The 17,731-nt window shown below is 44.5% G+C and overlaps 1 protein-coding gene across 2 annotated transcripts in view; it reads left to right on the forward strand.

The window, feature by feature from the left end:
* The window catches only part of sema4c (semaphorin 4C), a 114,709-nt gene that overhangs the window by 95,852 nt on the left and 1,126 nt on the right, over window positions 1-17,731 (forward strand). For both annotated transcript variants that reach the window (XM_011479538.3, XM_020706185.2), the window contains 7 exons: window positions 1,766-1,941; window positions 4,364-4,508; window positions 4,920-5,133; window positions 10,588-10,703; window positions 11,627-11,784; window positions 12,487-12,578; window positions 12,736-15,060. In XM_011479538.3, the coding sequence (XP_011477840.1) occupies window positions 1,766-1,941; window positions 4,364-4,508; window positions 4,920-5,133; window positions 10,588-10,703; window positions 11,627-11,784; window positions 12,487-12,578; window positions 12,736-13,631 (1,797 nt within the window). In that variant the 3' untranslated portion in view covers window positions 13,632-15,060. The remainder of the gene's footprint in view (window positions 1-1,765; window positions 1,942-4,363; window positions 4,509-4,919; window positions 5,134-10,587; window positions 10,704-11,626; window positions 11,785-12,486; window positions 12,579-12,735; window positions 15,061-17,731) is intronic.

A 17,731-nucleotide genomic window follows, 5' to 3' on the forward strand; every position in this document is an offset into this window, starting at 1 on the left:
TCTGCTTCTGATTCACAATGATATGAATAACAAAATACTCAGAAAAGCAACTTTGAGCTAAATTTTGTTGAAATATTTTTTCTATTCGGAAAAAGATGCCACAAGAACATCAAAGTGTGTCTTTAATGTAACTATATTTCTCTCAGTAACCTGAAAAGTAATCCAACAAAGCACAAGTTTGATCCTGTATTTGTGAAGCGCTTTTATTTTTAGCGCTCTTTTTGTGTCGATTGATATCTTTGGTGAAATGGGAAGCAGATGCTCTGGTGTGATTTTAGCTGCAGCAGCTGGGCGCTAACTTATTTTTCAATTGCTACACTTTGTGCCTTTTTTTTTCTTTTTTTAAATCCGTGTTTTAAAGTCTGTGAAGTCACTGAGGATAACAGGAACCAGCGGAATCTGGGAGATTCTCCTCTTGGGAGCGCTGACGATAATACGTTTTCAGGAATAAATGGTTCATATTTTTGGAACACAATTAAATGTGAAATTAAAGCTGGCGCACAGATGAAACCCATCTGTCAGCGAGCAGAACAAGAACATCGTGAAAGCAAAGTTTCACAGCAGCCTGTGGGGGTTTTAGTCCAACATCTTTATGAAGAAATTCAATTGGATTCCTTTTTAAGAAAAATATCTGCCTGTGGAGAGATTTCGATTATGTAAAGCTTTAGTCACAACTGCCTTTACGGGTGGATACACTGCAGGTGAAAAGCAGTATGGGGCACGCAGGTGGACTGCCGTCCAGGTGTGTGTGACTAAGGCTTTTGTTCTCCACATCAACACTGACTGACACTTGTCCTCAGAAATCTGGGACACTGTTTCTAACTCTGCGAGAAGAAAGACATTTGTTCTTCACACTACGAGAACAAAGTTCTTGTTGTCCAGCTTTGAGACAGCGTCCTGTTCCTCTCACTGAGAATCATACCAACACCACGGTTTCCACGTGACCTCAAATGCTCAGTGTGACCTTCTCTTGAGCGCAGAAAGCCACAGCGGTTCCAAGCACTTCCTGAAGGTTTAAATCGCCATGATTTTTCAGAAATCATTTTTCAGAAATGTTTTAAAATTAAAAAATCAAGAAGAGAAACTGGAACATTTTTTTCCAAATAATCTTATCCAAAAAAGCAAGGTCTAGTAAAAGAAGAGGTTGTAGATTTTATTTCGAGCATGCAAACCTCAGAGACCCACTCCCATAAAAATCATGTTTTAGGTGTTTTTAACATGTTCTTGTAGCGTTTTTCTCATGATGGAGGAACGATTAAAAACATTTTCAGACTGAGTTTCTGGCTGTCTTTGTTTAAATCGTGATGAATGAGGAGCAGATGAAAAAATGCAGCTTGAAAAAGTTTTCAGTTATGATGTAAATTGAAATGAGTGGGCCACAGGCTCCCTGCACTGCTCCATACTGATGCATCCACGTGTAGATGACTAGATCCATGTACGTCTTTGCTTCCCTTGACTTAGCTGGAATCTGACTCAAGTATATCAGGGAAAGAAGTGGCCTTAGACCTATTTAAGGATTCCGGCTGGATTACAGCATTTAACATTTCTGTTCCATTTCTTTGTGCATTTCCTAAATGTTGAACCAATTCCATATATGATACTGCTTTTGCGCGAACAAAATTCTTACTTCATTTTTGAGATGAGCCAGCCTTTCTTTTTTTTTTTTTACCATACATCGATGTAAAAACTTGCATTGGCAGCCTGTGTGTGCGCGATATCCCATTTTTACGCCTCATCATTTTCCGTTTGATGTCTCCTCCCTCAGGGGGATCTGGGTGGCACCAGAACCCTGCAGAAGAAGTGGACCACCTTCCAGAAAGCCCGCCTGGAGTGCTCCCTCCCAGAGCGTCACGTTTCCTTCAACAACCTGCGGGCGGTCTTCACTCTCCCCGGGCAAGATTGGCGGGGAACCTCCTTCTACGGCATCTTCCACGCCCAGTGGTGAGTCAGAAAAAGACTTTGAGTCCAAAAAAATAAATAAGCCCTGATGGCATTTATAGAGCATTTGTGAGTTTATTCCGATTGTTGGTATTTCAAAATAAGATTTCTAAATAAATAGGGCATCATTTCAGACAGACTAGTTTTATTACTGGTAGTTTTGCTGCTTTTGTCATAGATCGAGTATCACATGACTCTAATAGAGTTAGAAATTTAAATGTTTTTCACTGCAAGACTCTAAGCTTCAGTAATGAAAAAACAGAGCATGATTCAGTTTGGTTATTTCTGTTCCTCGTTATTTGTTATCCTGTGCGGTTTTACCGCTCAGACCCTGCTGCCTTGCTTATTTCCAGCGAGCAGAAATCCATCACGCTCCAAGACATTCCTGACCCTCAGTACAGTAGGATTCTTAAACATTCATAAGTCTGGCTGGAGCTTTTCTCATCTTTTGATTGTTTGGAAACTAAACAGAAAGTAGGTTTTATTTGGGCGTGCGGGCTGGCCTCTGTGGGACCCCTCTGTATTGTAATGTTTTACTGAGGGAGGTCTCCAAAGCAGCAGGGTGGACGTTTCTGGGGAGGAAGGTTCGATGTGTTCTCTTCCTCCAAGTTGGATCCCTTTGATGTTTGTCTTTTGTGTTCCTCAATAAGATATCATATCGCAAACAGAGTCAGCTTTGAACTTCTGACTTTGTTTCTTCGTTCAGATTCTTTCTGCCTCTAGAAATCCTAATCCCCTTTCTCCTCATAGTCTGACGTAGTCTGGCCCTGACACACACACTATGAGGATCATTTAGCTGTTAGACAGACCTGCAAGAAACCCCTTTTGCCTGATAGATGGATACAAGGATAGATGCATGGATAGATGAGTCAATGAATGGGTGGATGGATGGATGGATGGATGGGTGGATGGATGGATGGATGGATGGATGGATGGATGGATGGATGGATGGATGGATGGATGGATGGATGGATGGATGGATGGATGGGTGGGTGGATGGATGGATGGGTGGATGGATGGATGGATGCATGGATGGATGGATGGATGGATGGATGCATGGATGGATGGATGGATGGATGGATGGATGGATGGATGGATGCATGGATGGATGGATGGATGCATGGATGGATGGATGGATGGATGGATGCATGGGTGGTTGGATGGATGCATGGATGGATGGATGGATGGATGGATGGGTGGATGGATGGATGGATGGATGGATGGATGGATGGATGGATGGATGGATGGATGGATGGATGGATGGATGGATGGATGGGTGGATGGATGGATGGATGGATGGATGGATGGATGGATGGATGGATGGATGGATGGATGGATGGATGGATGGATGGATGGATGGATGGATGGATGGATGGATGGATGGATGGATGAATCTATGAATTGATGGATGCATGAATGAATATATCAATCAATAGATGGATGGATGAAGGAATCATTGAATGGATGGATGGATGGATGGATGGATGGATGGATGAATCAATGAATGGATGGATGGATGCAATGATGTTTAAATAGATGTACAGTAAAAATGGATGCAGGAATAGATAGCTAAATGGACACATAGATGGAAAGTAGTATGGATGGATAGATGGATGGATGGATGGATGGATGGATGGATGGATGGATGGATGGATGGATGGATGGATCGTTGGATGGATGGATGGATGGATGGATGGATTGATGGATGGATGGATGGATGGATGGATGGATGGATGGATGGTAGCGTGTTTGGTGTCATGGCCTGGTCATATGGGCTATAACAGCCTTTTTCTGTGTTTTAATGTAAATGATAACTCATTTCAAAGTCTAAAGTTTGTCATTTTTTGCCCCTGGGCGCCAAGATAATCTAGCAGCACTCCTGTCTGAGTGTCAACGTGACATCGACTAGACCTTGTGATTACACTTTAAAAATATGCTTTCATTTGTATAAGGATAAGGATGGAAATGTGAGACGATGGATCATTCTGTTTCTGTGAGCCCAGGTCACGGGTTAGAAGCCAAATGTAGAACTTCCTGGAGTCTGACAATGTAATGAAAAATAAGAAAAGTTCACAGACGAGCTGCCTCACCATCAAAAGAAATGAATTTCCTGAGTCCCAGCAGCTGCTGATGGATTTCATGGTGACAAAAGTGTTACATGAATGTGAACCTCGCTTATCTTCACCACAGAAAGGTAGCAGAAAAAAAAGAATTATGCATTTGCAGCAGTGAGATTAAAGCCCATCTTGACAGGTTAAGCTGGCAAATTTTAAGCCGCCTGTATTTGACATCTATCTGACAGATATATTTATATATATGTTGGTATTTCTATGTCTTTTTTAGCAGCTCTGTAAAGTCAGGTGTTTCATCACTCACGTCTCCCTGCCTCTCATGACTGATTACCTGCATTCGTGCTGCATTTCAGGGGCGACGTTGATGTGTCGGCCGTGTGCCAGTATCAGATCAGCGACGTGAAAAAGGTGTTCGAAGGGTCCTACAAGGAGTACAGAGAGACCTCTCAAAGATGGGGGCGCTACACAGGTCCCGTCCCCACACCGCGGCCCGGATCGGTGAGGAACCCACAACCGTGCTTGATGTTTGATGAATGCAATTGCAGGAAGTAGCAAAGAAAGTATGCATTTTAATGGGAGTGTGAAGAGGGCAGAGGTGGGATGGAGCAGTAATGAGGCAGGAAAGTAGAGAGGAAGACGAGGGGAATGGAGAGTAGCGCGGAGGTGGAAAACAGCGGTCTGGCACAACACGAAAAGTGAAGGACATAATGATCCAGGACAGAAGCAATGAAAGAAGAGGAAGAAGTGTTGAAAGAGGGGGATTCCAATCATCTACAAGCCAACTAACCATGCCAACCTGTGCCAGCTCCGGTTAAGAAGCTTCCTCCTCCAACTCTTTCTCCTTCCTGGCTCACTTTGTCCCATTCTTTTCTCTGCTCCATTTGCCTCCATCCTCTCTCTGTGCTGCAGTGTATTACCAACGCAGACAGGGAGAACGGCTACAACAGCTCCCTGCAGCTCCCAGACGCCACGCTCAACTTTGCAAAGAAGCACCCGTTGATGGAGGATAAAGCTCTTGGTCGCCCCCTGTTGCTGACCAAGGGTGTGAACTTCACAAGGATAGCGGTGGATCGAGTTAACGCCCTGGACCAGCGGCCGTATAACATGCTCTTCATTGGAACAGGTACATAAAGCCCATTGACTGTATATGAGGACTGGACTGAGTGACTCCTCCCCCTTCGCGTTGGAGCCAAAATCCTATAGACTTCTGAAAATTTGTGCTCTGCTGCCTTTTTTAACATGTTCTTGATGATCACAATTTTTTTTTAAAAATTTTTCTTTAGTGCAAGTGATTCAAATTATAAACTGACCAACCAGATGCCTGGATAAAAACAGGTGGTCTTGCATTGAATGTTTGAAGCGTTTGAGTGATAGATTCAGTGTATCCTGTTTTCGAGCAATACGGGTGTGGCCTTCCAACAAGCTCACTCCTGATTGGTGAGAGGGGTTGCCATTGAAAATTGACACAGACATACTCAGACCAATCACTGCTAACTGACGTCATCTGATTGCAACACGGTGGCATCCATATTGCAAATTAATCAATTAATTAATTAACTAAATGTTGTTATTGAATATTTGGTGAAGCCTGTTTTCAAGCAGTAGGGGTGTGGCCTTCCAACAAGCTCGCTCCTGATTGGCGATAGTAGTTACCATAAAAATAAGGAAAATCATTGGTTATTGACGTCATTTGGTTAAATAAGCCATTTTCTATGGGTGACTTCCATTTCTCATCTACAATCAAGAAATAGTTGATAAACTTTATATTTTTTAGGTGATATTTTTAAAAGTTTTCATTCGTTTATGAACTTCTGTTCATTCCCACACATGTAGCTTTCTTTCCTAGAAATGCACCTGCACAGATATAAGTCTGCATGAGAACATCCTGTTCTCAAGTTTCTGGCTAAGAAAAGACGAGTGGCGTCCAATCATCTAGGTTATCTGTCGTAAATGAATGAGTAAAGCCTCACAGGCTTAGCCCAAAGCTGGTGTTTTTTCACGCTTGTTGTGTTGGATTGCATTAGAGTGTGTGACGTGCCAGCTATTTGGCTCACCTTCTGAGGTCTACATGTTTTTTAAAAAGACACCCTTTGGTCGCAGTGTTTCAACATTCTCCACTGTGTGTGAGTTCAGACATTTCACACAGCGCTTTGTTAAAGCTGTAAGAGCACTCAGGCCACGTGGCACGTGGGAACAGGCGCTGCTAAGAGGTACGGCGGTGCAAAGACAAACACGCCATCTGGCCGACACGTCAGCTGGGCTCCACTTAAAGACTTCATTTGCATGCGGAGATCTATCCTCATGCATCAAGGGGGGAACGTCCACCTATGTGCAACTTAATTAGTATCTACACTCAGTAGCCATCAGGCCCATATGCTAGCATCCTGTTTTGGCACAGATCAAAGCTGGGTTCATCCTCCCAGATTTAATCCTGAATCCAGCATGACAGCGGGAAGTCAAACTCTCCGGGAATGAGGAGAGACTCCGCCGCTTACCATTCAGATCACCGCAGCGACGGTGGCAGCGCTGGCAGGGCCACGACAATTGATTCTGGGTCCCGTCTGCTTGCATGCGCGTGGATGACACGCTTACAAAGCGACTCAGACGCGTAGGCGCTTGCCCAGTCAAGCCCAGTCATCCCCAGTTGCATTACAGCACAGACCCAACAGGGCTCTTGGCAGACTGGTGCTCGTGGTGCCAGTTGGGCGGTGGGCTTGATCAGCCAGTAACCGCAGCCCAGCAACAGCTGATGTGAAGAGGAACAGACTGGAGGGGCTTGTCAAGACAATTTTTCCGCAGAAACACTACTGAAAGATTAGCTGACAGGGTCCCTGACGCACCAAAAGGAGGGTCCAATAACACGGCCGCTGCTTTCTATGCTTTCACATGTGTCCTACGTCTCCTTTTTGGCGCCCTGCTCCTTGACATTCTCCTAATCGTGGACCACACGTGTCAGCATGAAGGGCCACTAAGCAAGGTCACCCCCAGCAGCTGCGCTCAGGATGTCTTTCATCTAAAATTGTACACGGTGCCCTAAAAACCTCCTCTTCTTCTGGAAAACTCCTCAAGCTTTTCTAATAGTTTTTGTTCCCAGAGGTTTAAGCAAGGCCCAGAACGGCGAGCATCTGGATTCTTTCAAAGATACACTTTGAAATTGGGGAAGGAGGAGGAAGAGCAGTGTGTTCCTGCACGAGCCGCTCTTGTTGTCTTCTCACCGTGGCTGCATCGCATTAGCAGTCAACCCACAACAAATTTTCACAGAGCGTCTCTGATGACATCCGGCTAAAGTGATTAATGTCATCGCTTGCACCCACTTCGATCAAAATGATGTTTTGGGTGTTTGTAACATGCTCTTGTGGCATTTTTCAAATATGAAGAAAATCAATCTTAAAACTGCATCTCTGATTATTTACTAATGTTTTTTTCAAATTGTTGTGAATCAGGAGCAGAAGAAACAATTCAATGGGAAAAAAGCTTGCAACTGTGACGTAGAAGCTACAGTTGGTGTGCCACAACCCCAGTCTGATGCATCTACTTGAAGACAAAGAGATCCATGTACATCTTTGTTTTCCTCGTCTGAGCTGGCATCTGGTTCAAAACTGTACAGCTGGATAGCTCCAATCTTGCTCGCCATTTCTGTTGCACTGGTAACGTTAGGTGGGGGGTGTGAGGGGCTGTAAGCTAGCGGAAGAGCTTGTAAACAGTTCGGTGACGGAAAGCGAGGGCGAGCTTTCTCACAACCAACAGACAAAAAAGTACTTTTTTTTACCATAAATTAGCAATTTTTTGTCTCCAGCTCCATTTTTTTTCATCGCTTGTTGAACACAAATGTAGGTAGCCATCACAATCTCATCAGATCTAAGAAGGATTTGTCATTACGCTCCTCATTTTCTCAAAAATCAACATTAAATCTTCTTCCTGTGCCTCAAACATGTGTCCTCCTCTTCAAACACCTCAAAAGCAGCCGTTCCTGCTCCTGTCTTGGTGTTCAGAGTCCTGCGCTGGATTTCTGAAGCTGCATGCATCACTTTCACAGCTCTCCTCTGACCTGAACATGAGGGTGTTCGGGTCAGATCAGACCTTGGTGGTTTTTTTTGGGTTTACAGCAGATGTTTTTGTTTTTCTCTGCCTCCTTCCTGTCCTCTTTGACCCCGGCAGATGGTCGGCCTCATTCCGCTGGTTCTTCTGGAGGTTCCTCCCCATTCAGTCATTGATGGGGATCGTTGCATTCTCAATAAACAAGATTATTGAGTCGATCATAGAGACCATCATTACAATCCTTTTGAATTCAGTTGAAGGAAATGGAATTCAGCCTTTCTGAAGTGGAGACTGTTTCAGTTCATGTTCATTGGGGCAGCAGGAAGTAGAAATGACTCTTTTGTGGTCTGGTGAGTAAGGACCTGTAGCGCCTCCCAGAGGATGAAAGCAGTGTGAGACGATCCTTCCATCTCTGGAAAAGCTTTTCTGCTGATGTGAGTTTGTAATCAGCCGTAGTTTTTGGTGGGATTGACGGTCCATGTGACTGTGACTAACTAGTAATTAGGAAGTGAGTGTGCTTTTTATTAAAGTCAGAGAAAAAGAACAACATTTTTGTGCAAATCCGGGAGAAGTTTTCATTTTTATATAGTTTGTGATGAGTGAAGCAGAAAAGTTGATTATATTTCCAGAGAAGATGTAGATGTTGGTTCAGGCTCAGGCAGACTTTTTTTTTTTGCATGTGTTGAGGTGTAGCTGCTTGTCTTCCTGGTCGACTCGCCCACCGCAGGGAAGTTTATTATTGTCAGCCATGCCCATGAGCCCAATTATTGTTGAACTTATCTCAACCTCTTCAGGTCAGTGATTGGGCGATGATGGAACCAGCTGCCTGAACCTCTACACACAGCAGCTTCTGCTGACATTCTGGAAGATGGTGGAGAGTGAGCTCTTTACTTGAACTTAATACTTGAACTTAAGCTTTATTAACAAAACGTATCATGGAAAACAAAGAATAAATCTGATTTTTATTCATGTCTTTGTTTACAAAATTATTGTTTTTGCAATTCTTTCTTACTGCAGGTTTGAGCAAAAATGTTGCCCCCACCACAGGCTCAAAAACTCACCTAGTACCCAGTGAGTTTTAGAGCCTGTGGTGGGGGCAAAGTTGCTGTGATGACATCACAGCACAAGGAAACGTTCAAAAATATGAATTAAGTCAAAATCCCTTATGGGGCTGAGAAAAATGTTTCAAAATGCACAAATGAAACCAAAACAGCCGTGTCTGGGATATCCAATGGAAGTTGGAAAGTATTATGGGATGGCCAAAGAACCTAGGAGTTTGTGGCAAAGTGTGAAATGTTCACATTTTCCCGCAATTTAGGAAACAAAAATTGTTTTTAAACAATCTTCATGTAATTTCCCAAACATGACACAAGATTAAGTCTAGAACCACAAGTCTTCCAGCATTATTGAGAAAAATTGTTGGATTTAAAAGTTGTAGATTCTGAACGGCATTAAAATAGCGAGCTTGCAAAAATGCCATTTGTCTATTGCTCAGACATTTTTTTACAGAAAGGGGAGAGGGTAGGGGCGCCGCCTGCTGCTTAGCCAGTGGGGGCAGGTAAAAAAAGGGTGGGGGGGCAGCTAGGGCAGGGGTGGGTTGCACCTGTGGGACATTGTCGCCCGCTGCTTTAATCTTATTTATTTTTTATGTAATTCCCATCTTAAATTATTCTAAAAAAAAAGCCTCTTATTTGAGTCTCTAAATTATTTTTTCAACCTTCTTCATACCTTTTTTTGTTATTCCATTTGTAAAATATAATGTAAAATAAAGCCTCTTCTATACGACTAAATGCAATCAGGAGTCATTAGTTCAGATGTTTTGATTGATGCAGCGCATCACAGAAAAGCAGGTAGCCGAGTGACAAAAGGCTGCTAGAATAGCGGAACTATATTGGAACACCTGGAGGAGCATCTGGCAGCTATAATGAGGTTATTTCACGCGAGGTCAGAGGCATGACTGATTATGAAAAAAAAAAAAAGGAAAAAAGTGTCCTGGAGAGAAAAATAGATATGCAGAGGTTCATTTCTCCGCCTACAAGCAGTTGGAAATTAGTTTTTTCCCTGAAAGTGTGCAGATTTTCGACACCTTGTCCTCTTTGGCACATTATATTCAAAACCCAAAAAAGACAGGAAAAACTCTTGTGGAGGCGCTCAGGCTGCAATCTATAGTGGATATTTGGGTTTGTAGAGAGGTCAGGTGTTAGAAACAGGCAGGTGTCTGTAATGGAAACCCCTGCATGAGCCCAGAAAAACCTCCAAAAGCCACTGTCGAAGAACACAGTTCACCAAGCGACCCGTGAATGCAGCTCAAAGCTCCATCGTGCAGAGAAGTGGCCACATATGAACTCAGCTTTAATCCAGACAGAAGGGAAAAACATCCAGCAAATATAACCACTACAAATGACAGCTGTATGCTCCGACAGCCTGTGTTCAGTAATGTGTTTATGCCTAATTAAACTGTTTGGTGCTCGAGTCAACCGGCTGTGCTGTATCTCTGTTTCGCACAAAGCCCGTCTCATGGTTCCCCTGTGTGTTGCAGAGGAGGGCTGGCTGCAGAGGGTGGTGATCCTGGGCTCTGAGGCGCACGTGATCGAGGAGATCCAGCTGTTTGAGACAGCGCAGCCTGTGGACAGCCTGACCATCTCCCACTCTAAGGTAACCAAAACACTCCTGGCACTGACGCACACAGATCAGCTCCGAAATGCGGGGAAGGATATTTTGTTTGCTGAGGAATGTGTTGTGTCAACTCTGGAATGTTCTTGAATAGCTGTGGGTTTCTTCGCGTAAATATCCAGTGTCAGTTTTTTTTAGGAAAAAAACATGACCCTGACTCCTTTTTATTGCTTTGGATTGAGGAGGGTTTGAAGAGGATGGGGAGGGGGGGGGGCGGAGCTTGGCAATGGCTTAAATCACTGCAGTGCCGCTCTAAAACCTCTCACCTTCATTTACTTCCAAATAGAGTTTTTATTTACTGCAGCAGAGAAGCTCATTCTGCAGCAGCGCCGCGGCTCAGCATGGTCATCTCTGTGTGTTCAACTTTCTGTCTCTCTCAGAGATGAGACTTATGTCTCTGTCATGAAAACGCACAAAATAGTCCCAACTCTTTAGTTAAATTGGTTTCTTGGAGGTTCTACTAGAAAATCCCCAAATATCTTAGAAGTATCCTCATTTCTTTGATGGTTTCCTGCAGCAGAGAAATTGTCTCATCAGCTGGTCTCATGTGTCCCTGCAGTCATGCAGCATGGCGTCTGTGGATCGATGGTCTTTTAGCTGCGTGTTCTCAGTGCTAAAGCCCTCCGCTTATCTCGTTAATGCGGGCTTAGCCGCGACAGAAATATTTTATGACCGCTTTTGCACAAAAAAAAAAAAAGGCGCAAACCAGATTGGATTGGAAGAAGGTCAGAGGCTGCATGTTAATGTAATTGAGAGTGATTATCCCATTATCTCCTCCAACCCATAACTCCGTCCCTCGCTGTTTATCTTTCCTCGCCCATCTCTCCGGCACTCTGGTTTTTGGTGGACTCCCCCTCCGCCTCATCTGTCCTTCTCTCACGTTTCTTTCTGCCGTTTCTCCGCAGAAGTACTTGTACATCGGCTCCCGCTCTGAGGTCCTGCAGCTGCCCTTGGCCAACTGCAGCCGCTATCAGTCTCAGCCGGACTGTCTGCTCGCCAGGGACCCCTACTGCGCCTGGGACAACGAGGGGCGAGCCTGCGTCCGCATCGACCTTCACCGAGGGTGAGACCCGTTCGGCCTCTCGTGTACTTGATATATCGAGGGGAATCCTGTTGCTATGGAGGTTCCTTATGGACAAGTGAAGCCTTGAAATCCCATATTTAGATCAGGGGTCTACAACCTGAGGCCCCGGAGGCTCTTTTTAGTAACATGTCTTGGTGCATCAAGCAAAACAAAACTGTCAGATAAGTCAAACTTTATTCATTCATTCACAAACAGTTGAAGCACAAAATGTATCACTCCTCCAGGCTCCTGACTACAGTACCCATAATGCTTCTACAATCCATCATCAAAAAGTGCGGCTTCACTGTTTACCAAAGTCAAACCTTTTAACAGATTTTTGAGCGCCGTGTACCACAGAAAATCTTAAGGTCAGCAAGCACAACGGGAATTCATATTTAAGGCGGACCGGATTATAAGGCGGACTGTCTATTATTGAACAAAATTCAAGGATTTTAAGTGCGTTTTGTGGTCTGAAAAATGTTTAAAAATTCACTTAATTAGTTCCTATGTAATTTTAGTTGGTGGCACAGATTTAACAAGGTACTGGAAACATTCCTCAGAGAGTTAAATACAAATCAGTGTCTTATTTTTCTAAAGGAAGTCAGACTCTGTCTCCTCTGCTCAGTATGAATGTCCAGCTCATTCTTAGTTCATGTAAAAAATGAAAAATAAGAAAGCTAAATCTCCTCTTCTTGTCTCCAGGTCCACCTCCTCCCTCTCACAGGACCTCATGCTGGATCGGTTCAGTCGTGGAAAAGCCAAGTTCGATAAGCCGGTATCCATTCCCAGCCCCGGTGAGGACAAGGCTGCAACTCACTAGTGGCCCCTAGTGGTAGTGAGCTGTCAATACATGCACTGCACCGCATGTGTAGAAAGAGCAGTTGATTATAGCTAAAAAAAAAATGTTTTCTTCTCTTGACCTTACTCCCCCCTCTTCTCCAACCCCCACAGAGCACTCCCGCCTCAGAAACGTTACGGTGGTCGTGGGGTCGGACATGATGCTTCCCTGTCAGCTGGTGTCAAACCTGGCGCAGCCATGCTGGGTCCTCAATGACCGTGAGCTCCAGCTGGGGGACTCGGAGGCACGAGGGCCACGCTTCGACAGAACCCTAAAGGCTCTCGTGATCCCAGAGGCGGGGCAGATGCAAGCGGGCCGATACGTCTGCTACTCTGAGGAGCAGGGGGTCAAGTTCCAGACGGAGCGCTATCAGGTGGCGGTGGTCGCCAGCGCTCCGGTGTTCATGGAAGCCCGGGCGCCAGACAGCAGCATGGGCCTCTTCTGGGTGCTGGTCATCACACTGGGGGCGGCGTGCCTGCTGCTCCTTGTGGCGGCTCTCTACCTGCGCAGGAGGCTGAAGCTGGCGCTCGGGAAGGGGGCTGACATGAAGCCACTCGAAAGCACCCTGGTCTACCCAATCACGCTGCCCAAAGACCCGCCCACATTTGTCCCAAGCAAGATGCCCACCGATGAAGACCGGTTCTGGGAGACGGGTGCAAACTACTACTACTCTGACGGCTCGTTGAAGATCGTCCCCGGCCACGCCCTAGGCCCCAGCAGCGTCAGCAGCACGGCGTCGCCCAGCGCCATACCCGGCCAGCCCATCCACTCCCCCAGCCGTCTCAGCCTCACCAACATTCGAGGCTCCGGTAGCAACGGCTACATCCGCCTCAACTTGAGCACAGCAGGGGAGGAGAGGGCTAGTGGGGCTGGTGCTGGGGGCGGCGGGTTGGGAGGGCTGGGCGTGAGCGGGAACGACTACTCGAGCCCCTTCAAGGAGGAGCTGAGACGCACCCTGCAGCAGAGAAGCGTCCTGCCCGATGCAAACCCAGAGGAGTCGTCCGTGTAGGCGCCTCCTCCGCCTCCACCCAGTTGGAAAACAAAAACAACCGACCTACCTCCCTCCTTTTGAGGACGCCTGCTCTCCGTTAGTGACACGCCGTCGACTCCCATGCCGTCTCTTCTTTTCCGCCAACACCTGTTTGGCTCCTGTAGACATTTCTGGCACACAGCATGTTGAAACCACACGTCTGCACTCCGCACTCGGCGACATGCGCTCTCACGATTACCGTGTCTTTGGCGACACGCCGTCACGGTTTTTCTGCTTCCACTGTGCGACTGCCACTTGTGTAAATTTTGTATTTAAAAAAGGATGAACACAGAGGAGATCACCTCAAGCATGGAAACCGAACTGAAGGGTGTTTTTTTTTGTTTCTCTCTTAAGTTGAGCCCTCCACCTACAAGGAAACTGGGCAACCTCCTGGAATATGGAAGGGATTCCTTTGAGACTTTTACTGCACTTACAAAAATGGAAGCATGTCTTCCTCCCTTGTTTTGTACTAGTGAGCCAGGAGGGGAATGTAGTTGGAGACTCCAAAGACTAATGAATCTCCAGGCAAGTCGACAATCATGTCCCCGTGACAGGAGCTCCTGGGTGGGACAGAAAGGAGAACAGAGACAGGCAAAAACGGCGGAGAAGTGAACTGGAGAAAAAGGACATAAACGAGGATTTCTCAATGAAGGACAATCTTTAAAGACTTTGTACCTATATGAAATACCCGCCCCCTTTCCTATGTTTTATTACCGCTTTGATTTGATGTGATAGTTTGAATTAAGATGTTTCTTGTTGTGCTTCTTTCCCCTCTGTCTTACGAACGACACCGGTGTTTCCAGAGTTTTGCAAAAGACTGACTTTTTTTTGGCTGGGGGGACTCGCTCAGTCCTGCACGCCGCCCTTCTAGTCCAACGCACGGCGGGGTGGGTCGCTGTTTTTGGATGCTCTTTCGCCTGCTCGGGAAAAGAGAAGCTGTTTGGTGCCGAGCGGCGTCACAATTCTTGCACAGTTGATTCCAAACTGAAGAAGACATGAAGACATTAGGCGCAAAGAATGTAGTCGAACCCTCATCGTCGTGACCGCTGTGGATGTTTCATTAAGTGCTTTATATGTAACGCTGTCAGTGGGGGTGGGTACTTGCACTGCCAAGAAGGAAACTACCACTCCGACACACACAGACACAAACACACAATGTAGTACCTGGCATTTTGGGTACAACAGCGCGATTGTGATGCACCTTTAAAGTCCATGAACCCCCTTCCTTCTGACTCCCAGAGACTGACCCGGAGCTACTGTGGATTTATACAGTGGAAGATTCACTGTAACACACACCAACACAAAAAGAACACAGACCCAGTTTGGTAGAAGAGCGGACTGATTGCTGCCATGCTGAGAATTGACTTGGTCCAGGCAGGAAGCAGCTGTGGATCTGAAAAAAGCAGAGGTAATTTCCCTGCCTTTCTTTTTTTTTTTTTACATAGTTTATATAATCCAAATGGTTTTTGACACTAAAGAACTCGAAAGAAGAGGAATAAGCTCAACAAAGACAAATTTCTTCAGAAATTCTGACTGTTTTTTAAGGAATCCCTGAAATTGAAGACCCACTCCGATGAAAATTGAGTTGATGTTTTTTTAACATGTTTTTGGGGCATTTTTCTTACTATGGACAGAAAGACAAAGAAGTAAAAATTGCATTTCTGAGTATTTCTTTATTAAAATGTTGTGAGTTGTGCCAACAGTCCTGCTCCCAACTCAAAGGTAAATCTGTAATGAACTACTGCTTCTCTGTCCTAGAAAACACCAGTGTTTTTTATTTTGCCCAAAAATAACATAATCAGAATTAAAAAACCACTGGGAAAACGTTTACTATAGATTAAAAGATAATTAGAGTGGGACTTTAAAGTCAGAATGTAAATAATAGAATCAGAACTATGGTCTTATTTTTATCAAATGTTTTATTTAACATCATTCCACAGAGCTCCAAATTCTCTAAAGTTTTATCTTTTTCAAATTTCTTGTATTTTTCATTGATTCGTACTTAAATTTCTTTTTTTTTTTACATAGTTTTCTTACATAAACTGTTCTAATTTAGCTTTTAATTTGAATTATTTCAAAGCTTTAAAATATTTTTTTTAAAAGATAACATTATAAATTGTGAAGCTATATTTTATTTTTAATTTGATTAAACACCTTTTTCTTTGATGTATTCTTCAATAACTTGATAACTCACAGAGAAAAGCCTTTTTGGTTGAGCTGCACTCACCTGTGCATTGCAGCTTCTCCTATTTTGAAACCAGTCTCCTCAGAAAATGACACAGCTAGTGTTTCTGAAACCAGCTGCATGTTGGGTTCTTTGTTTCACGCTGGTAACAGGTGACGACAGTTTCATGGTAAAAGCTTGATGGAGGAGAGCCAGCGGTGTACACTGTGGAAGCTCTTTTCCTCTCAGGCGGCCTCTTCTGTTTTTTTGAGCGTCTCTGTCCATGAAGCCCGCTCTGTTTGTACTTTTGACTTAAAAGCTGCCACTTCTTATCTCTTGTTCCAGTTAAAAGTTTAAAGTCTCACTCTAATCGTCTTTGGATCTATTTTTAAATCATTCCTAGTGGTCTTTTAATCATGATTGTGCAGTTTTTAGCCAAAATTGAAAATAAATCTGTGTTATCGTTTCTGCAGAGCGGCAGTACTTCATTATAAATTTACCTCTGAGCTGTGGGTGGGACTGTTGATGCAGAGCAACCCTTCCTTATAGCTGATAGCTCTCTGTTTACATGCCCTTCCGCTACCTGACAGCCCCTCACGGCTGCAACATAAAACTACGTACACACCAGGCATTTTTGTGCATCAAACACACATTCAGCCCATGGTGTTTACACTGGACAAGCAGGGCGGGACTTCGTCTTTTTCTTTTTTTTACTAGTGCATGTCCGCCACCTACAGTTGGAATAGGCTTGGTGCTAAATGTCGGAGAGGTTCAAATCCCACGATTTGGGCACAAAATGGAAACGGTTCGGTTCATTGCAAGCATCCTTGCAATGATTGACAGTGATTACTGCCATATCAGGAGAGTGGCCTTGGTTTATCTTTATTTAAAAAACAAAAATAGGCTCATCGATGTATGTGTTCACCAGATAAACCAGCTACACCCTGAGTTTGGTGAATTTCACTGCTTGCTCCAGGAGCTGTGCCCTGAATTATGGCCACCTCTCCCGGGGCCAATCATCCATACGTCACTACCACATCCAAGTCTCTGATTGGTCGATTTTTGACCTGGATGTGCAATGGCCATGCGTTTTGTACGTAGAGCCCGAAAGGTTTTGATCGTGGAAGCCTGAAACACGCATTTACATTGATGATTTCAATCATTTATATAAAGGAATACCTAATATTCTTTATAAATGTCCTCCATCATCAGAAAAATGCCTCAAGAACACGTTAAAAACACAATTTTCACCAATGGGTCTTTATAGACTGAATGCATTTTATTTATTTATTTTTTAATGTGGAACAATGTGTGCTGCTTCCAGCTTCGACAGCCTCACCTGTCGTCATTTAAAAGGGTTTTCCTCCATGAAGGGTTATTGTCATAATTTTCCTAGAATTCCAGACAGGTTTTTGTATTAGCAAAAGCATTAAACACCAAACAACTGCATTTTCTGTCAGCGTGAGCTGCTCCTGCGCTCCATCTGTGGTTGTAGACTCGAGTTCTTGTCATGTATTGGGTGCTTTGTGACCGGTCAGCCTCTCGTCAAAGATGTCCTAGTACATTGGGGGTTTTTTTATGAAATGCCTTGGGGGGACAGGTGCGTCAGAGAAGCTGCTTTCCTGGCAGCAGATAAGAAAAGAGCCCACACGCGGCCTGCAGCCAGCAGCCGGAGGATTGCATTAAAAAAGAAAGAGATGTGCTCTTGACAAAATATCAGAACAGCTTGACCCGGTTCTGACTGAAACAAGCGGTCACTGACAATTTTCTGATTCATAATTCCTTATAATCTGCCAGTCGGAACCCACAGCTGTCACTTATTTGTATCATTTTGAAAAAACCTTAAGTTAAGGAAGTTTTTCCGAAAATTGATTTCAATATTTCCTCTTAGGCAGAGCTTTTCAATTTTTGTCTG

Source organism: Oryzias latipes, chromosome 9 (assembly GCF_002234675.1).
Source record: "Oryzias latipes chromosome 9, ASM223467v1".
NCBI classification, from domain to species: Eukaryota; Metazoa; Chordata; class Actinopteri; order Beloniformes; family Adrianichthyidae; genus Oryzias; species Oryzias latipes.